This window comes from Pollicipes pollicipes, unplaced genomic scaffold (assembly GCF_011947565.3).
Source record: "Pollicipes pollicipes isolate AB1234 unplaced genomic scaffold, Ppol_2.1 Scaffold_1916;HRSCAF=2245_pilon_pilon_pilon, whole genome shotgun sequence".
Taxonomy (NCBI): domain Eukaryota; kingdom Metazoa; phylum Arthropoda; class Thecostraca; order Pollicipedomorpha; family Pollicipedidae; genus Pollicipes; species Pollicipes pollicipes.
This window is the reverse complement of record NW_023596018.1, coordinates 33849-55345: the sequence shown is the minus strand read 5'-3', so window position 1 is coordinate 55345 and position 21497 is coordinate 33849. Positions and strand designations below refer to the sequence as shown.

The 21497-nt window shown below is 51.8% G+C and overlaps 2 protein-coding genes across 2 annotated transcripts; both read left to right on the top strand.

Annotated features, from left to right (window-relative positions):
- Positions 1 to 3084: 3084 nt before the first annotated feature.
- LOC119096228 (putative N-acetylated-alpha-linked acidic dipeptidase) lies at positions 3085 to 11666 on the top strand. The gene is made up of 6 exons (XM_037219034.1): positions 3085 to 3192; positions 8031 to 8198; positions 9034 to 9286; positions 9662 to 9743; positions 10809 to 10901; positions 11286 to 11666. Exons 1-6 carry the CDS (start codon positions 3085 to 3087, stop codon positions 11527 to 11529), a joined length of 948 nt encoding a protein of 315 aa, XP_037074929.1. The 3' UTR covers positions 11530 to 11666.
- A 547-nt stretch (positions 11667 to 12213) lies between these two features.
- On the top strand, positions 12214 to 21339 carry LOC119096216 (proclotting enzyme-like). The gene is made up of 5 exons (XM_037219024.1): positions 12214 to 12222; positions 16507 to 16789; positions 16858 to 17088; positions 20702 to 20916; positions 21319 to 21339. Exons 1-5 carry the CDS (start codon positions 12214 to 12216, stop codon positions 21337 to 21339), a joined length of 759 nt encoding a protein of 252 aa, XP_037074919.1.
- Positions 21340 to 21497: the final 158 nt, after the last annotated feature.

The following is a 21497-nucleotide window of genomic DNA, read 5'->3' as shown; positions in this document are numbered from 1 at the left end:
TGGTGCTGGGAGCCGGCCGGCGGCAGGCAGATGGGCCGCACGGCATCCGTCAGCTGCACCGGCGACTGCAGCCGCACCACCGCCAGGTCGTTCTGCGAGGCGTGGTGCTGCGGGTGCTGCACGATGCTGGTGATGTTACGCTCCTGGTAAATGACGTCGTCAAAGACGGTGAGATCATGATCACCGATGCGGGCGACCACGGTGGCGGCCTGCTCGGGCCGCAGGCAGTGGGCGGCCGTGAGCACGTGTTGGTCGGTGATGAGGCCGCCGCCGCAGAACCACTCCTGCCTGCCGGCGTCCGTCCGCCGGCCGAACAGCACCATCCACGGCCACTTGCCGAGTATGGCGTCGAAGCCGCCGACAGCTTGTTGGGGTGTTAAGAACTCCGTAATATCTAGAAGTGGGTCATGTTTTTCAATGACTGTCGTGTCACGGCGGAAACGGATGAAGGCGGTGATTGTTCTGTTAGGGTTTCCGCATTCGTCCGGCAGCAGCTGTGTTGGGATTATAGGCTTCGGCGTGGTGGCTTCAATAGACTCGCAACAGATGAGCGGCGTCCTGCCCGAAAAGCCACAGGGCGTCGTTGGCTTGTTCAGGATGTCCGCTCTGGTCTTGTGGGTCGCGCAGTCGAGGATTGGTGTGCACTGTTGGTTCTCACCACTGCAGCGTCCAGTCCGGTCCAAAAACTCGACTGCTGTTACGGCGCTGAGCAGCGCAAACAGCAAGGTCACGTGACACGACCAGTGCTCCATGTTAGCGCGAGCTGCGGCGCCACCTCTCGCACGACCGCTGTCACCTCCTCTCGCCGTCGCCTGGCCTGGCGCAGCGGGGCCGTCTGAGTGGCTCCAGCGCCTCCCTGCCGCGCCGCTCGGTCTGGCGCGGCACCAGCGTGCGCCGCCAGTGCTGTGCACACGTATTTTGTATGCCAATAGTCCGCTGGTTGACTCGGAGCTGCACTGCTGTTAGGCTCGTCCGTTTTATCCTGAGTGAGGTCACTGGCTGATCGGCCGTGTGAATAATGGCTGGATAAGTACCGATTCGCCTCTGCCGCCATCCATTTCAGTCGGGATTTACCGCCTGGCACTGCGGACGTTTGCGTCGTCGAACGGGGACGTCCAGCAAATGCACGGCCTAGCTGATTGCGCTGTGTGGCAGTTGATGTCTATGGAAGCCATGGCAATAATGCATGCATACACAATAGCGTGATGTTTGCAAGTGGTGTGGTTGGAACTCATGCCATTGTTTAAACACAACTTATAACCGGATGGCGCGATGCTGTTCGCTTCCTCTCAGATGCGTCATCTTCGAAACTGTCTTTCTATTTTTCACTTCCCTCTATCTTTTGGTGTCACTGTCAAAAAGCGATTGGTGGGATGGTTGTGGGGTCTGATGCGACAGGGCTGCCCTCGCTGCCCCCAAAACCTGATGTCTCCCTGATCTACCCTCCATATGTTACGTGTTTGGGTTCCAAATATATTTTATTTCGTTCGGATACTAGCTTTGCCTTAGAAGAAGCATTCATTGCATTTTGCACCATCGTTTGTCCATTGCGCTGCATTGTACTACCATTGCCATGTCAATTGCACGCTGGCGTACAGGTGCAGTTATGTGAGAAACGTAGAATATATTGCTGTTCACTAAACAATCTGTTAGTAAAGCAGCCTGATTGATCGATGAAATTATTTTTTTATTCACCCTCAATTATTCATTGAATTATTTATTTTTCAATCATTGGTGGTAGTCCGAGGCAGAAAACCACAAACAATGATAATGATAATTTCATGGCCTGGTACCTGCGGCCGAGAGTTAATGGACATTGTTTTGTGTAGAGTGATAGAAGGTTCTTGCATGTAATAGTGCATCACGACTGACACAAGTTCCTTAGCAGGCATGCTGCTTACTGGAAGGAGTTTTAAGACAAAGGCTTGTGAACAGTGTGGCCGCCTTAAGAGAGCGCGACCAGCGCTTTGTCTTGAGTTGGAAACGTCCTTCCGAGAAAAATAAATTGTTGGTTATATAAGAAAACCCTCTTCGAATAGAGTGCACAGCAAGCTTCACAGCACGTTTGCTATCAAAACCCCAGCGTTGTGGGCTGCAGCATATCTCTTGTGCTACATATATACTCAGTAACCCAAATTTGGCATGAAGTCAGCGACGGACATTTTTCACCCTTCCATCGGTTTTGTTGCTTATTTAAACCTGACGTTGGACAAAACCGATCCGTTGAACATTGTTCCTACAAATTGACCTTTACGCACAGTACATATTACGATTCGCACCAATTTGTGCCAGCAACAATGGAAGTATCATATTGCATCACAATCGCTCTTGTGTCCCACACGCAAAGAAATTGGCTTCGGCATCCGTTTTTCGTCTATCACAATCAATATCAATGGTTTCATGCAAAATAAGTTATACTTGACTAATCCCAAGGACTAAACAGTCGCACAGAATGCATGTCACAGCCCAAAAGCCTTGTAAAGTTGTGATTCGGCGACAGAGTTTGCATATTGAATTATGATACCACATCCGCCATCTTTTACTCAAACGGGTACGGAAATAAATACACCGCGCATATGTTCGACCTTGAAAAACGAGTCTCAAACCCCTTGTCTTCTAACTAGGTCACGTGGTCGCCAGCTCCCTCCTCTACCGCAGAAAATTCAAAAAAGGGAGAAAGGTCCGCGCGCTGCGATCGTTGATGTTCTGCGTCGCCTGCTGCCGCTATCATGCCTCCTCACCAGAGCCAATTTATAACGAACAGCTCATTGGCCAGCACACGAGCCAGATGACATTACACGCACGACTCGGCTCGTTATTACTCCTGTGCACCCGACATCAACACACACTTGCGAGCCACAGGGCTAGGATAAAGGTGGTGACCGACGTACTGGCGGGTGGTAGGTCCGACCAGACACCAAGGACGGCCGTCTCCAGGTAAACGGTGGTTCGCCCTTAACTACGGTACTCCACCTCCGCCGTTTAACCGCTGACAACATACAGATGAGCAAAACAGGAAACCGGATGCATTATTATTGATGCACGGTACTGCGGGTGCCGCACGATGCTGGCGATGTGGCGTTCATGGTGGCCGACGTCTCCGAAGGCTGTGAGGTCATCACCGCAGATGCGGGTGACCGCAGTGGCGGCCTGCTCGGGCCGCAGGCAGTGGACGGCCGTGAGCACGTGTCGGTCGGTGATGAGGACGCCGCCGCAGAACCACCCCTGCCTGCCGGCGTCCGTCCGCCGGCCGAACAGCACCATCCACAGCCATTTACCGAGAATAGTGTTAAAGCAGCCGACAGCTTGTTGGATGGACCCAGGGCCTAAGAACTCCGTGTCTTCCAGAAGTGTGTCGTGTGCTTCAATAGCTTTTGCTTTACGGCGGAAACGGGGACAGCAATTGTTCTGGTCCTAGATATGCGGACTAGAAAGGACAGGTGAATGGAGTGGTCCGCTTGTTGGTAGGTGGAGCCGTCCGCCATGTTCGTCGACCAGAAACATAGACTCGCTTTGGCAAGGCCGTCGCAACGTATGGAGCGAGAAAATCGCTGTGCAATATCGCGGAAGCAAAGATTAAAGATGGAAATGGTTTTGAAGGTATAGCCGCCGACAGTTTGTTGGATGGACGCTGCGATAAGGCCATAACAAGATAAGGCCATATGTCAACGATCCTGAACCATCTAGGTCTTGTACTTCGCTTATCAATGAGTTATCTGTATGGAGAAATCCCCGCCGCCGACCTCCACAACCGCTGCCTGCAGGGAAGGTCCGCCGTGCTCATACTGAGCGATGGTGGGACCGCTATCTTGTTGTTTATCTGTCTACTCTAGAATTCCATGGGAGGCGGCTGCAGTTGTATCCGAAGTGTGCGGCAACATCCGTTCGGAAAACCTGTGGAGCGTGGGCCCACCCCTGATGACGATCGCCACTGCCCTGCCGCTGGCCCAGATGGCTCCGCCGCGCTCACGCCAAGCGTCGGCGGGACTACCGTTCCTCCTGGCGCTCGTGGGACAAGTGCTGTAGGGTTCACCCGCCGTTGTGCGGATTCCGTAGCGGGTTTCCAGGGGTGCAATATTCGATACTGCTGTGGGGGAGGGGGGGGGGGGATGGACGTTGGCACATCTGTTGTCGCTGTGATGCTGCCGGTGTCCACAGGTCGGCAGCCGCGAGTGTGGCGCCGACGTATAAGTCGTTGCCGAATCTGCATCGTGCGGGGCGTGATATTGCCTACCGCTGCCTTCGCCATTTCCACGGTCCTCACAGACAGATGAAGAGCACAAGTACCTGCCACGCTCAGATAAATTAAGCGCTTGAGCAGGCACCCGGCCAGGTCAGGGACTTTTCAACCAGTTTCTAATCATCGTTATGAGCACTCAAGGCCAGCTAGCTACTTGCACAACAACGATTATCGGAGAAATAACAGGAAAAAGAATATCCAACGAACCAGACCGTCACGAGACGCCACAAACATCTTCTCAGAATAATGTTTGAGATTCACGCACTCTTTTCTGGGAACTGACAGTAAAACTGAATTAAGTTACGAACAATTATACAGATAACTGATACGAAACATTGATGAAACGTCAAAAAAAAAATTGATTTACTTCAACACTGCGCATCAGAATATTACCATTTCTTCCTACGAAAGCCCAGCTCACGCATAAAAGGAGCCTAATCAAATAGCAGGGAAAAGGAGTATTTGCTAGTTATGTCACCCGACAAAGGAAGATAGGATATCAGAGTTTACAGGAAGTCTATTGTCCCCTAAACAGCACTGCTTCAGTCATTTTTTATGTGGATCCTATTCCACTGCAGGCGTGCATTGTGCAACTTCGCCTGGTGATGAAGACACAGCCGTCGGTAGGTGATCATCAGAATCCTGATCAGCTCGTTGCGGTGCTTTCCCAAACCGCGCTCCTCAGCATCCACTAGGGCACTGCATAGCAAACCGCGTCCAGCTGCACAATCTAGCGACTGAGCTCCTGCTCACCACTCAGGACCACCTTTTGACTGCTGCTGCGGAGAGATTCATCAGCCCACTGCGATTTTTCAGTCACAGACGGTGACTTAAGGACGTGGGGCCGTCGTGCTCCAGGCGGCTCACCAGTGCCTCTTAGCAGGTGCTGCAGCCTGCTCTGTCCAATGCCCCTCGGACGACGAACACGGTGGAATAGCAAACTGCGTTGGCGACCACGAAGACAGCCCCGGCCGGAATTCGTCCAGAATATCGAGCACCTCGGTGCTGCCGGTGTTACACGTGCCATCGGCACCAAGCTGACAGCGACTGTGACCCACAGTGAGGATGGATTGGGACCCAGCCTTGCGATGTTCCTCCTGCGTTCCGTGCAAATGGCGGAATGTAGCGACGAACGGGCTGGCGCCCGGGTTGTTTCATCCACCTGAGAAAACTGAGTGAACGGTAACGAACCCAGAAAAACCGTCGAACTCGATGTCAGATTTTGGAGTTAATACTTTGCATTAAGACAGTGGGCACTTGCTCTAAAAAATGAGTGTAGATGTTCTCAAACAGATAAAAACAGCCTGCCAAACAAGGAACACAACGTTATTTTACTCCAGCCGACGGCCTTTTAATGGACAGCTTATCAAGATCACCGCTGGTAGTGAACAGTGGAACAATGGAACTCGTTACTTCAAGCGTACATTGAGTGACCATGAATCATTGTCGTAAGTGATTATTCACCAGCAAGCCAAATCAATGATTGTGACTCCTTTTTACACAGTTTTGTCACTATATGTTGCTCGCATCAATGCTTGTGACTGAAAGCAGGGCAAAAGGCTACAGGGAACACCAGAAGAGTAATTTTACTGGACACTACTTAAAAGTTCTGTCCTTGTTATGCGCATCAATGTAGAGAGAGATAATTAATTTTATGGTTGGCTGAATTATATCTCAGGTGATTCGGAGATGAAGCCAGCACTGATAAAACCATGGTCAAGTTATTGAAAGAAACCATTTAAGCATATGGGCAGTTTTATTTGCATGATAAAATCCTTTACTAACTCGCGCTCGGGTGGGGGGTGTCAAATTCACCCCCCCAAGGTTTTTCCAAAATGGTTTCCAAACGGCGCGGCATAGCCGCCCCAAATTTGGTACAGCTGTAGGCAAATAGGGGATCGCTCGGTGAAAAAATTGAATGTACTCTGTAAGGTCGCTGACCTATGGCAGGTCAAAGTCAGGCCATGGCTTTAGCGAGGTCAATTTCAAGGGAACCGCTTAATCTGGTACAACAAAGGACTATTAGACGAAGCCATACGTTTCTGCAATGCTTTCTTAGATAGTGCAAGAACTGAGTGAGCAGATTGCATTGACCTAAGGTCAGGTTTAAAGGTCAGACCAAGGTCAATGCCAACCTGTTTTATTACTCTAAGGCTCACTGAATGGGATAGTTTCTAGTGCTCATTTCGGACTAATTAATAGCACGAACCGCACTCTGCATCTTCCATGGACTTCTTAAAGGTCAGAATAAGTGATTAGCCTAAAGTGACCCATGTCAACATTTGGTCTTTAGTAGCATGCTGTCTAGCCTTGGACTTTGTCGCTTATTCAAATGCAATACTCAGACCAGTCTTGTATGACTTTGGTCACCATGACCTTCAAAAGGCCAAACAAGATTACTTACCTTAAATGTGCATGTGACCTTTTGCTTATAGAAAGTCATAGTGTTTGACCTCATTTGACCCGAAGGTAATGACCTAGGAAGGTCAAACTTGACCTAACTTAGTTCACGTACAGGTCAAGATGCCCTGTGAATTTGGTGTCTCTAGCTCTCATAGTTCTCGAGATTTCAGGGGGGGGGGGAGGGGTCAATTGACTTCCCCCCATCCGAGCGAAGGGTATCTAGCCGGCCACCCGGGCGCATGTTAAATTATTCATGCTCAAATGATTAAAACCATCTAAATGTTCAAAAGGCTGAAATATGTAGCTAAAGCATGTTTTTTTCCTGCAGCTTTAATTCATGCTTAAATTAGGGAGGAGCAAGGCAATAAGCAAGCAATGTCAAAATGGCGACTGAGACATATAGTCGATTTTTTTCTCAGGGTTTTAGCTCCAACCATGTGTAAGATCAACATGATCTACATCTGCTTTTTGGAAGGTGGCAGGCTTGTCTTGGCACTGAACAAGAGATTGGATTGTGAAATGTGCATAATGCTAGCCTATCTAGGTGATGAAAGGTATTAGTATGGGCAAATGGTTCGAACCAAATATAGCCTCCAGACCATCTAGATCCGTTTCTGATCCCAAATAATGAGCAGCACCTCCTTGCTGCGCCGCTCGTTCTTGCGCGGCGCCAGCGGGCGACGCGCCAGCGCTGTGCACACGTCTTTTGTATGCTGATAGTGTGCTGGTTCGCTCGGAGGTGCGTCGCAGGTAGCCCTGTTCGTTTCACGCTGAGCGAGAGCGCTCGCTGATAGGCCGAGATAAATGGCTAGATAAAACCCGTTCCTTCTCGGCTGCCAGCCATTCCTGTCGGGGTTTTACCGTCTGTCACTGCTGGCGGATGCTTCGTGGGACGGGAGCGTCCACTATTTAAGGAATGCACGGCCTGGGTGACAAGGTCACGTGACAGCTGCCGTTAATTTATGCGTCACGGCAATCGCGCGACTTGATACGACAACGACATACGTATTAACCATGCATGCGGATCCGCAACAACGATGCAACACCTTACGCACATTACTACAGGACCTGGTGAGAAAAGAGCGACTGGAAGCTGTACGTCCAACTGATTGCAACTGTCGCGAAACCAACAAACGGAGACATAACCGACGCGTTTTCTGTGCGGCTACCAGTCGTTGGCATTGAGTGGCACCGACCGGGATAGTCCAGGCTGCTGACACCGAGTGGCGGACCGGACTTGGTGTCAGGATGTCAGGTCCAAGCTGCAGATGTGGCGTGATGGACCCGACCTGTTGTCAGATCCCGCAGTCGCCCCAGATCCGCGCTCGCTGTTCCGGTAAGTCGGGGCTGGTGTCCGGTAAGTGACCCGGTACCGGCCGTGCCGCAGGTGACCGCCCCGGAGCCGGCTCTCGGCTTCAGCACGCTGTACGACCACTGGCGTGGCCGCGAGAAGGGCAACCTCTTCAGCTACAGCCTCGGCTCACCCAGCGAGCACTGGTCCTTCTACCAGATGCTCGGCACGCCCATCGTCTACATGATGTGGGAAATCGACTTTGTAAGCCCGATGTGCGGCTCGCGAAGCACTTGCAAATGGAGCTGGGCGTCAGATGCAGTATGAGTAATAATCAAAGGCGTCTGTTAATTGCGGTACGTACTGTGAGGCGGGACGGCTGCAAGGCAGCCGTTTTCACCGTGGACTATTAAACTGAAAGGCTTAACACGTTTCGGAATCCCGAGTAAACGCTCGAGTTGTACATTGTCGGAATTAAGCATATTGGTAGTAGCTTGCTTGGCAGTTTTCGGTGGACAGCATTCGTTAAATGCGTGTAGCACATACACGGCATGTTTTTGTGATATCGCATTATCACATAGGGTTGTGGTGCATTGAGCTAACGCCATTGGTTTACATATGACAGGTTTACTGTCTTACATTGCGCCGCCCGGAACATGAATGTAAGATGTTTATTGTTTCTTGTTGGAACCAACACACAGAAAATGTCTTTGGTTGGCATAAAACCCCAAATTGCTTGATATTGTGTTTCTGATATGGACATCAGATAACATTGCGTTTAGTTAGGTTTTCTGCCCTTTAAATCCCCTTGGTCCTTGGACATTTTTCGGTGGATGAGGACTAGTGTGAGCACACTTGTTCCAGCACGCCATGGCATTATCACAACTGGGCTTAATAACCAGCATGTATTTCGATGTCAGGTGGAATCCAGATGTCAGTTATGATGTCAGCTCACCAGCACCGCTGTGTTTGCGTCGGCGTCGGCCAGATGTGCAAACTACCTCGGCAGCATGCGCTGCATGGCCGGAGACCTGGGCCGGGCAGAGTGGGAGCGTGGGCCGAGCGACCACTCACCCGCGGCTCCGACCCGCATGGACAGGCACGCTGGAGCTGGAACGACTTCCCGCTCTACCACACCGTGTACGAGACGTTCTCGGCCATGGCGCACCTGGACCCGGAGTTCGTGTATCACCAGGCGCTGGGGCGGCTGTGGGCCGTGCTGGCCCAGCGCCTGGCCCAGCAGCCGCTGCTGCCCATAGACGTGCGCGACGTGGAGAAGCCTCTCCGGCTGGGCCTTGACCACATCAGACGGAGCTACGGCCAGCTGATGGACCGGCACAACGTGTCGCTCGGTGGGTAACGCTGGCTGAGCCTGCCCGCAGCCAGCGACCGGTGATGAGTGAATCATGCCGTCGAACTCGGGTAAGCTGGGTTGTCGGAGCTTCAGGGTGTGGGGTGTTGACACTGCTGGCTCAGTTGTATCGTTGATAGGTACAAAACAGGCAACCAGAGGTCCGGCCTCTGTCCGTCAACCCAGTGGCTGATGTGTTTCCCGGCCAGCGACTGGTCTGTCTGTCCGGCCAGTGACTGATGTGCGGCCGGACCATTAACTGGTTTGTCTGCCCAGCCAGTGGCTGATGGTGGCCCAGCCAGCAACTGACCTGTCTATGCGGTCAGTGGGGAATGTTCCTGTCCAGCCAGTGATTGATGTCTCGGCGTGTTCATAGGCGGTCTGGAGCGGGCCGTGCAGCGGTACGTGACTGCAGCACAGCGGTTTCACAAGAAGATCATCTCACGCACCGATTATAGGTAGGTGCATCCGACGGCGTTTTTTGAGGGCTACGTGTATTGCATTCCGCCGTTCGGTCAAAATGTTGAATGGAAACGATCTGCTTTTTAAAGTTTTATGGCTGAGATTGACCATTGAAAGCAAATCTTGGTATTCATACTTATTTTCGGAACCAATGCGCGTTATTATTCATAAATGCATTGGTTATGAAAGAAGCTGCTTGCCATATGACACTGACATAACAGATGGTGTCGTTTACACGATCCATAATGCACTGAACAAGTTACGTGATTCGTAAATGGCGTAAATGTGGTCCCGGCCAAACGGACCGGAACCCTTAATGAGGCCTACAGCCAGCCTTTTTGACTCTTCAGCTTCCAAATTAGGCCCTGAATCGTCCATACTGAGGGGCCTCTAGGACTCTCCAAACACTGTCCCTGGTCCGATCAGGTTTCTTTTCAGCATAGGGCCACCTGTGAGGCACTGTGGGCCTTGGCCGATACGGGATATCTCTCACCTACTGAGCGACAACGGTCAATGTAAATCATGGGTCCTATCCTTATCCCTGCTTGGGAAATGGGCCTTCAGGCCCAGAATGAATCGGAACCGACAGTTCGGTACTGATAATGCCTGGTCGACAAAGTGGGCCTCACCTACTCAGGGGGAAGAGCGTAATCAGCGCAAAGGGGCCTCTGATTTAAATTTGGGAGCCCGGCCCGCAGGGCTATCACCCTTAATACGACCTCCGGCCAGCCCCTCAGGCCCAGAAACCGGGCTCTCAGTCGCCAGTCTCGAGGACCCCTCGAGACCTAAAGGGGCGGGCGGGGGGGGGGGGGGCAGATGCCGCTGTACCCCCCTCCCTGCACTGTCTGCACCACTTGATGACGTCGAGTGAAGATGGGAAAGGTGAATGCATGTGCGCTTTTAACTCCCTCCGAACGGTGTACCACTGGTGTTCAGGCTCAGCGACAATGTTTTTGCAGATTATTCGGAAGATTCGCTCGTAAAATATTATGTTCATTTACACCTAATCGGATTTAAACATGTTCCCCTGGCAATTCACAGCTCACCTTCACGTGTTCCAGTGATCTGGAGCTTCGACAGATCAACGATCAGATGGTCGGCGTCGAGAGATCATTTGTCGATCCAAACGGTCTTCTGGTCGATGAACAAAACCGGTGAGCTAAGCGATGCTGTACCACACTTCCACACGGGAACCGATAATTCCATGCGTTTCGATAAGTTATCTCGTAACCGTTATATGCCTCATTGACGCACGTTGTTTTCTACCATGGCTCAGTCAGCGCCAGTCAGTGTCAGCGTGGATGACGTCAGCGTCTGAGCCCAGTCCCGCCAATGACGTCAGCGTCTGAGGCCGTGCCAGTGAATGACGTCACCACCCGTCTTCCTCGATCGACGTCACTGCCTTAGCCTGGTCTCAGTTATTACGTCACCTCCTGACGACAGCCCCCCGGGTAACGTCACCGTATCAATGTGTCAAGCATGCGGCTTTCGATATGGGCATATGTTGAGACAGCTGACGCCTGTCTCCGCGTTGGCAGGAACGCCGTGTTCGGCACAGACCCGGACCACGAGTACAACGGCGTGCTGTTCCCAGACGTGGTAGAGACGCTGCTGCAGGTCAGCGAGCAGTCGGAGCAGCCCGATCTCTGGCAGTGCGTGCGTCGCGCCCTAGCCGCCGCCATCTTTGTGGTGAACGGCGCCGCGGCATCGCTGGCCGACCCAAGTCATTTCGTGCGGCCCTGGCCAGAGACTGAGCCAGACCAGACCCTGACCAGAAACTGAGGCGGCTTCGACCAGAGACTGGGGTGACCCTAGCCAGAGACTCAGGCGACCCCGACCATGGACTGAGGCGACTTTGGCCAGAGACTGGGGTGCCCCTGGCCAGAGACTCAGGCGACCTGACTGGGACTGAGGTGACTCTGACCAGAGTTAAGGCGGGCCCTTGCTGGGGACTTAGGCGGACCTCACCAGGGACTGAGGCGACCCTGACTGGGACTGAGGCGACTCTGGCCAGAGACGGAGGTGACACTGGACAGAGACGGAGGTGGCCCTGGATGAGGACTGAGGCGACCCTGGCCAAAGACGGAGGCGACCCTGGATGAGGACTGAGGCGGCCCCGACCAGGGACTGAGGCGAATCCGGTCAGGGACTGCGGCGGCCCTGACCGGGGATTGAGGCGGCTCTGAGTGGCGATTAAGGCGACCCCACCTTTTCCATGAAGCCTCCACTGGCAAGAGGGAAAATCCGACGCTAAGCTGGCTAACATCCTGTGCGGAGATACTTTTGTCACAGCCTCACAGACAACCTGTAAGTGTATGCGTCACACGGGTAACACAAGGCGCATTTACATAAGCTCCCAGCAACGTAATTTCCACGGCGTGAATGCCATTACATACGTGCAAGCATGCATAATTTAAGCTTGCGGCAGTATCTGAGGCGAGTGTGGCTTACGGGCCTTGCGTTAAGATGTTGCAGGTACGTACAGTTACTTTGCAGCCCGGGTGCGTTCATAGGAGCCTCTGTCTAAACCACTTATGATGATACGTATATCATTCCATGTCGCTTACTTGTATAGTAACGGTGTAGCATGTACTGATCTGTCGGGACGTTGCATAATGCAGGCATTTCTTATCTGTAATGCATCTGTGTTTACAACTTCTCTCAACGTTTACTGCGAACCTGGATGTCATCCAACTTTAAAGGTGTCAATACAAGTTGCCTTTCGAAGGGCGTCAGTTTGTGTAAATGGTTTTGGGGAGAGAGAGGGCTGAACAAAAGCCCAACAACCTAGCCCTCTTTAAAAGCGTGTCGGAATGGAGTTGGTCTATTCCAGTTTTACGAAAGGCAAGCTTTATATTTTACTTTAAAATTGATCAAACAAGCTTTATGTTGTATACTTCTGAGTTAGTTAGCAAATAGTGATTTATTTGAGCAGCCCACTGACCAGGGCCATAAAAAGATTCGCAACGAAAGCACTTATTGGGAAGTGTTCAGCCTTTTTATCAATTGTGTTGCCTTTTCCGATGTTGTTGCCAAGTTGCCTTTTAAAGAGCGTCGATTTGCGTAAATGTTTTTTGGAGAGATAGAGCGATGAGCAAAGCCTCGAAAAACGAAAACCCCAGGCATCGTACGTTGGGCAAACTGGATGAGGCCCTCTCTTGACGTGCGTGTTCAGCTTGGTCAGGCCGCAACAGATGCGAACACATTCACAGTTCTTCTTTCGTACAACCAATATGGCATGACACCACGTTTTAGGCTCATACACGGGAACGATAATACAATTGGCCTCGAGATCCGGTTTAGCTGCCGGTCCAGCTGCCGGTTTACATTGTCTGGCCACACGAACGGGATCTTGCGTGCAGTGGTCAGTTTAACTGGCTTCGCGCCGCACCGAGTATGTATTTTCATTGGCCTGCCTGCCGTCTTGCGGAGTGTGGATGCATCAAACACACGCGTTAACGCCGCCTTCATCTGCGCCAGATGATCTGCCCGCTGCTGTGTTGAAGGGGCACCCATGTCAGAAGACCAGACTGTTCTACACGGCCTGCGACTTTGACTGGTCGTGGATGCCGCTGATGGTTCGCAGGCGCTGACGTGCGGGTTCTCCAGCGCAGTCTGCTGCGCGCTTCTGCCGTTAGATGGCGCCACCTGCTGCGAGTCCTGAAGCATAGACAGCGTCACTTGCTCCCAGTCTTAGCCATGGGCAGCGTCACCTGCGCTCCGCCACTGGTGGACGGCTGTGTCGGATGCGGCTGACGTTTCGGGGATGGAGACGATCGTCGGTGCGCTGAAAGCAGGGTACGCGGGGCATAGCCAGAGTGTTCTCTGTCGGGAAGTGACTAGAGCTGACATTAAGGTCGGCGTCTGTTTCTTAAACTCGAGCGCATGTAGTCTGCTTCGGAAAGAACGCCGGAAGGCTGCGCGAGTTCAGTTGATAATTCGCATCTGACATTGACGTAGATACCAGCAATGGCGTTGGCCGGCCAACGATTTCTGCTTACAACAGAAGGCGACGGCTGCCGGAATGGCGAACCATGAACAAGGTCATCAGTTCGCTCTTTATGGTCGGGATTTTTTGCGTTGGAAGCGGAAGCAGACGATCACGTGACGCGCCGAGAAGGCCTGAGATTTAGTATTCGTTTGTCAAGCTGGCATAGCTCACATCTCCCGATTCTGTCTCCGAATCACAAATTTACGCGGACTGCCGAGTTTCCTGGTGCCTAACTGTGTCGTTACTGTTGACAATCAGACGTTGTTTGTCATTGAATAAAAACATGAGATGATAACTGGAGTAGGTCAAAAGTGGATCACAAATGCCACAGGTTTTCCGCATGGTAAAAGGCTAATGACGAAACGATAAGATGGTTCGAGTGTTTGCTACACAATTTCGTGCGACTTGTGTATGAATTTTGCATAAATGCCAGTTTGTCAAAACAAGGTTGAACGGATAAGGACAGTCTGTGGCCCAGTATAGGTAAGCAGCAAAACCACTGGAGGGTTGAAAAGTGTCTCTCCCTGATTTTATGGCAAACTTGGCCATCTGACCACATATAGTGCAAGAGATATACAACAGGCCACATCGCTGGGTGTTTTATCGCAACATGATGAAGCTTGCTTTGAATCTTATTCAACCGACTATTTTTACATAAGCAACAGTTTTTTCTGGAAAAGACACTTTCAACTATTGCAAAGCGTCGACCGCGCTCTTTTAAGCCAGTCTCACTGGTCGCCAGCCATTGCCTTATCTGTGATTTGTCTTCCAGTTGTCAGTATGGCTGTTGAGGAGCTTGTGCCAGTCCTGATGTACCGTTATATGCAGGAGCCTACTATCAAACTACACAAAACTACTCTTATATGCAGGAGCCTACTATCGAACTATACGAAAAAAATATACGCTAACTCTCGGCACCACGTGCCATACCATCTACTTGTCAATAAGATGGTGTTTTTGGATCTCAGACCGCAATTGATGACCAAGAAACGAGAACAGCTTTCATTGAATAAATCAGTCCGTTTTACCTCCAAGTTTTGTGGTAGCTTACAGCTCATTGTGAGCTTCGCGCAGATTGCAGCTTCACATCGGCGTGTAATTGGCACGCGAAGGCAAGTGCGATGTAAAACAGTGGCCAAGTGTCAGTGCTAATTGAAATGAACGCTACCTCCATAGCACGTGTTTTTAATCCCGGGACGCAACTGACACCTGCGCTAATCCAGGAAGGAATCAGGTTTTGAAGGCAGATTAGGTAAGCCCTGCCGGCTGATACCAGCCCGACCCCTCTTCCCTTGCCGCGCCTCATTGCACCGTTTTTAGCAACTGAAGCCTCTAAGAGGAAGCCATCACCATTCGGGCCATGTAGTTTTACGTTTTCATTACAAAATTATTTACAGTCGCATCATTTGCGCATGTCGCACCATCGCGCGTTCGATTCCCCGCGCAGCAGGTGATTTGTTCCGATTATTGTGTGCATTATATACTGCATTATTGTCCACGCAACAATTGATGTTAACCGCAACACAACGCAGTCACACCAAGTTATGCAGCTGCTAAGTTTCTCACGTAATTGTACCTTCACATTGGCGTGTAATCGGCAAACAAATGAAATTCCAGTGCGGTGCAGGGGCCAAGTGTGAGTGCAGGATGAAATGGGTCCTTCAACCGCAGCATAATTGCTTTGAGTTGAAACAAAAATATTAGAATACCTGACAAACAACTTATAGGGGACAATATCCTGAAAGAAATCAAGTTTCGGGTCAGGCTAGGTAGCCGTGTCGGCTCAGACCCCCCCCCCCCCCCCCCCACAGCCGTTTCTGGAAGGTGACACCATAAAACAGAAAGAATATGATAAACAGAAATAAAGTTTAAAAAGTAAGGCACCTGAGAGGAGGCAAACACCACTGGACCATCAGGTTGGAAATGACGTCAGCCGTCACACAGAGCAATCGTCCGAGGCCGTGCATTTCTTCGAAGTCGATGTCCGCCAGGTGTGAGTCCATGGGCGAGTGGTAATGATACAGCCCTGCACGAGGCATATCAGCAAATGTTCTCGCTCAGCATGAAACAAACCGGCCTACCAGTGGTTCAGCTCCGAGTGAACCAGCATACTATCCGCATAGAAAAGACGTGTGCACAGCGCTGGCGGCGCCCGCTGGTGCCGCGCCAGACCGAGCGGACCAGCAGGGAGGCGCTGGAGCCACACAGACGGCCCCACTGCGCCAGGCCAGGCGACGACGAGAGGAGGTGACAGCGGTCGTGCGAGAGGTGGCGCCGCAGCTCGCGCTAGCATGAAGCGCTGGTCGTGTCACGTGACCTTGCTGTTTGCGCTGCTCAGCGCCGTAATACCGATCGAGTTTTTGCACCGGTCGGGACGCTGCAGTGGTGAGGACCGACAGTGCAAATCAATCCTCGACTGCCCGAACTACAAGACCAGAGCGGACATCCTGAACAAGTCACCGACGCCCTGAGGCTTTTCGGGTGGGACGCCGCTCATCTGTTGCGAGTCTACGGGAGCCACCCCGCCGAAGCCTGTAAACCCGACATAGCTGCTGGCCGAAGAATGCGGAAACCCTAACAAAACAATCAATGTCTTCCGTTTCCACCGTGACACGACAGTCATTGCAACACATGATATAGTTATGGACGACACGGATTTCCCAGGCCCTGGGTTTAAGGTACAGGGTGTTGGCGGCTTTGACGCTCTACTCGGTAAGTGGCCGTGGATGGTGCTGTTCGGCCGGCAGACGGATGCCGGCGGGCAGGAGTGGTTCTGCGGCGGCGTCCTCATCACCGACCAACACGTGCTCACGGCCACCCACTGCCTGCGGACCGAGCAGGCCGCCACCGTGGCCGCCCGCATCGGCGATCATGATCTCACCACCTTCGAGGACGTCCATCACCAGGAGCGTAACATCACCAGCATCGTGCGGCACCCGCAGTGCCACGCCTCGCAGAACGACCTGGCGGTGGTGCGGCTGCAGTCGCCGGTGCAGCTGACGGACGCAGTGCGGCCCATCTGCCTGCCACTTGCCGACTCCCAGCACCACGGCCAGGATGTCGAGATGGCCGGCTGGGGCCTGGTCGAGTTCGGCGGCGAGACGGCCGACGTGTTGCAGGAGGTGCCACGCGCGTGGTCGACGAGGACGTCTGTGAGAACGCCTACCGCCAGGCGCCCGCGTTCAACACCATATTTCCCGGCGGCTTTCAAGGCACCAAGATCTGCGCGGGAAGCCGCGACAACAAGCCACGGGACGCGTGTCGGGGAGACTCGGGGGGTCCACTGATGGCCCAGCTGCCCGATGGCTCCTACCGGCTCATTGGCATCGTCTCCACCGGCGTCGACTGTGGCAACCCCGATTTTTCCGGCATCTACACCAAAATGTCTTCTTATATCGACTGGCCTCGGCAATCTCATTGAGTAGTGTGTCACTGGCTGTGGCATGGTGTGCAAAGACTATGTCAGTTTGGTGCACTAACGTGCCCAACCGTATGCTTAGTATCTACTTAATGCTCTAAAGATAGTCGCCCACCATGTGAATGGGTGCATATTTGAAGTTAATTTCAAATTGACATGAATACCAGCCATGGCGATGACCGGCCAACGGTTTTCTGCTTACAGCGGAAGGCGACGAATGTGGAGATTGCAGACCACGTGCAAGGTCTTCACTTCGCTCTTTATGAACGGGATTATCCGCTTTGGAAGCGAAAGCGGACGACCACGTGGCAACGCTAAGAGGCTTGGGATTCGTGACTCGAATTTTAAGCTGGGGGGCAGCGCAGATCTAAATCCTTCAGCGAATCGCTCCTCCGGCGCGCTGCGGTCGACGCCGCTCTCCCAGGCTCCCTCCCCTTATCGCCGGACGTCTGACCGGGTCTGGGTTGGCGCGGAGGTGGATGCGGAGGGGCAGTCGTTGCCTTAGGTCGGTCATGTTTGTGTGTGGTCAGTCACAGTTGCAGTCACAATCAGTCTTTGGCTCACACCTGTTCATGCTTCGTGTGAGCTTCACACGCATGGCGACCAGACTTAAAGGTGTTTCATTGTGATGTGTTGCACTGCAGTAGGTACTGTGCTGCTTGGATGACGTGTGGATGCTGGTAAACAGACGCACGTCTAAGCGTCTACGTACGAGGCACTTGAGGATATTTTTCTACGATGTTGTCATTCGCGTGTTAAAATCCGTTTTGGGTTCTTTTGAATGAGGAACCCAAATCAGAAGCATTCGGAATTTGGCCGACCGGATATCATACTATAATTACTGTGCCGGTAATCACCTGCTCTGTGAATATATGGGTATAAAAAAACAGCGCAGTTCACGCGAATCTTCCCGTCCATACTTCCAGCATCCTCCTACGCCAGACGGCGGGGTCCAGCCCGGGAGACTGTTACCAGTGCTCAGAAGACAAAACTGCAAAGCGATTAGAGAGACACAGCAGGTGTCGAACATGTTCTCGGGGTGCTGATCTCGCTGTCCGTCGGCCTTGGAGCAGTGGCTGGTGCGGGAATTTCTTCACTGTTCGGCTTAATCCACCATAAGCCCTATTTTCCGCGTAGTGTCGCGAACAAGTGCCTATAACAGTCTAGCTGAAATTTGCCTTTGTAAAGGCGTATGCTTAGTAAGTGATGATATTTGTGTATTGGACAGCTGATCCGTAGGTAAATAAATTTATGTCCCGAAGTAAGCTGCTATTCTGTCAAACAACTCAGTCACCGCGTTTTGGAATGCGTATACTGTATGGGCTGCGTGCTGGCTGCGTACAGTCGGTCATGACATTAAAAGCTTGTATCTGCCACATTTTCACTGGCTTTCATTTTCATATGCCCAACGGCAGACCCGCTGTTGCTTGTGCAATATACCAACGGAATCTTTTTTAATGACATGTTGAACCCGAACCGGATCATTTCCACAAAAATATCGGCACCAAAAAAAACCGTCCTCCAACAAAGATACTTTCAAGCCTCTCAGGGAAGCGCCCTGTGTCTGTGCTAACAAGTGATACCTGTCAAGCCTGTAATTTGTGTGTTAGATTTATGTTGATGTATTGTATTGGGTTTCTGTGCCCATGTTCTCAATAGATTCCGCAGCGCTTTGGCGCGGTGCTTCCAGTGATATAACATCTGTATAAAGCCATTGTTTATACTTCAACGCATCGCTGGTGCTGCGCACCTCTGGTCCGTAGTGCGTTGCATGTGTCGGGCTGATCAACGGCTGGTCGTCATGTGACGGCGGCATGGCGGAATGCCCAGACTGATGCCATTTCCCGGTAGCAGGTTTCTTACATGTCCACGGGAATTCCCTCATGCAATACGTGCCGATTGTGGTATGTGGATGAATGCAGCTGACGTTCGTCGGCACTGTGGTCATGCAACATAAAGCTTCCCATAAAAGAGTTGCCCACTTCCAGAAAGCCACTCAGGGTGTGCCGTCTGGATGGATGAATCTTTTACTCTTTAGCGCCGCGGTCTTTTCCTTCTTAGCACACCTATTAAACGAGTCGGTCTGCTTCAGTGGCAAATTCAGGGGGCACGAGGTCATGACCCTCTTTGGCCAAAAGGGACCCATGTGCCTCAAAGGTGCCCATAACCAGCCGGAACAAGTTTTTCAAAACAAAACAGAATAAAATTGGGCGACTTTGAGCCTCCAGGCAACCAAGAACAGCTGCAAGCAAAAGTGAAGGGCCCGTGAGCAGACAAATGCAGTTCTTCATTGATAAAGAGGGTAGTCAATGGTGAGATTTTGAAGCTCATTACGATGTCTACAAGTCCTTTGCTGTTGCCGTTGACACTATATGTCTACTTACCGGGTCAATGCGATCGCTTATGGGTCTTCCACGTTGCCCCTGTGGTCTCTGCATCTGCTCAGAGGGCCCCACGCCGTTGCTAGGCCTTAACTGTCAACTTTCCGATTGGTCATGGGCCCTCCACGGATTATTGCCATTCGCCCAAAAGGCTCTTTACACTATTGCCGAGACCCCATTGGTTGACCTGCTGGGTCACTCTCGGTAAATCACGGGCCCTTCACGTTAGTTTCGCGTTCTATTCACGTGCTCGGAAGTGCCCACGCTGCTGTTGGGGTCCATATAAGTTAACACACCAAGGCACTCGACACTCAGGGGCCCTCGACGTTGGTCTGGAGTCCTTTCCCTTTTGTTCCATTTGCGGAGGACCCTACACTGAGGATCCCTTGTTTGGTATACAGTTATGGCAGGCGTCTCCCGATGAATACTTGCGCGTAGTGCTATAAACTTGACATTCTCTTTCATTTTGTTTTCTGGACGAAAGGCGGGAAACATCTTCTCCAAACGACGTCGGAGTTGGATGTTAAAATCATTTTTTAGAATAAACAGACCATGAAAACAACTGACCTACAACTATACTTAACATTATAGCACTATTGTGAAATACTGACGAAGTCGTACGGCATTCCGTACTGTGAATCCGGTTTGTAATCCTCTGACACCATTTGCGTCGCAGCCGGCATCAGTTCATCACATCAGCTTTCATCACCACCCAAAGACATCACTTCAAGTGCCTCAATGAGGTTTAATGAGTGGAATGCGCTAGGTAGGTACGGCATTATGACCAGCTTGCGAATACGCACAGTTCTAAGCCCCGGCATCCATATCCTCTTTAGATCTGCTATTCATAGACGAAACCAACATTTCAGAAAGTGGGGTGCAAAAAAATCAGTTTCTTGGTCAGTTCTTTCCATGCGTTGCCATGTAGCAAACTACAAACAGGAATTCTGATACGCTCTTTCAGCAGCTCGCGCAGCAAAAGGCTTAATTCAAAGGAGCACCATTCAGGTGTGAAACAAAGCTGGGCCACCCTCCATTTGGATTTATTACCGTCAAAACACACCAAAACAACGACGTGATCCTCCAAACAGCGTGGCTACATGGCCTGGCTCTGGTCTGGCAGCCCGCCCTCGCCTAGACCAAACGCCTCCTCCTGCCTGACAGGCTGGCGGCTGCGGCTTACGCCCGTCTTCGCCAGCTGGGGCTCAGGCGAGTTCGGCTACTACGGCGCCACCGAACTGGTGGAGGAATACATCCATCTGATCGGCGGCAGGACGATGGCCTATCTCAACGTCGACCTGGCCATCATCTACACCTACAGCCTGATGGTGGTCGCCAGCCCGCTCATGCACCGCGTTACAGTGGAGGCCGCCAAACGGGTTAGTGGAAGCCGGCAACGGGGTCAGCGTGCGACCAACGCGGGCGGAAGAGGAACTAGGTGCTTTTTTCCCGTCCAAAGCCATAGAGGTGATGTTGAGTCTGAAGATGCTAGGAGATTCGACCATCTCTCCCCCCACCCGTGGTGCTGTTCGCGGTCACAATGGGCACGTGACTCAGCGGCCTGCAACAGATCATTAGGTCACTATCTGCACCAGTCACAGTCACAGCTCGGACGTTTTAAAGCGACTGGAACGTTATTGCGTTGTGCTAATGGAGTCCCATGAAAGTTCATTATCCCTCTCCAGCCAAACTTCCCGCAGCGGCGTCACTGTTTTCCAATCAGGACACGTCATCAAACATATCGATCTACAGTCGACGTTCGCGATGCTTAATGTCTGCAGAGCCTAGATGAAGCGTTCTGACAACGTTTCTGAGTTTTATCGGTTTACAAGGAGCCCACTTAACGCCATTTAACCCCACAGTTCATTAAAGGCAACGGTGATTTATTTCATCAGTCGCTCAACGCCGCATTTCTGCAGTTAATTGACCTCAAAAATTAAACAGAATTGATCTCGCGCTA

Coding starts and splice junctions, on each gene's coding strand:
- LOC119096228 (XM_037219034.1), top strand. CDS start 3,085: ATGGTGGCCGACGTCTCCGAAGGCTGTGAGGTCATCACCGCAGATGCG. Junction 3,193..8,030: donor ACGGCCGTGAGCACGTGTCG/GTCGGTGATGAG, acceptor GCCGTGCCGCAG/GTGACCGCCCCGGAGCCGGC. Junction 9,287..9,661: donor CCGGCACAACGTGTCGCTCG/GTGGGTAACGCT, acceptor GCGTGTTCATAG/GCGGTCTGGAGCGGGCCGTG.
- LOC119096216 (XM_037219024.1), top strand. Junction 17,089..20,701: donor CTCCACCGGCGTCGACTGTG/GCAACCCCGATT, acceptor CCTGCCTGACAG/GCTGGCGGCTGCGGCTTACG. Junction 20,917..21,318: donor CAGTGGAGGCCGCCAAACGG/GTTAGTGGAAGC, acceptor TAATGTCTGCAG/AGCCTAGATGAAGCGTTCTG.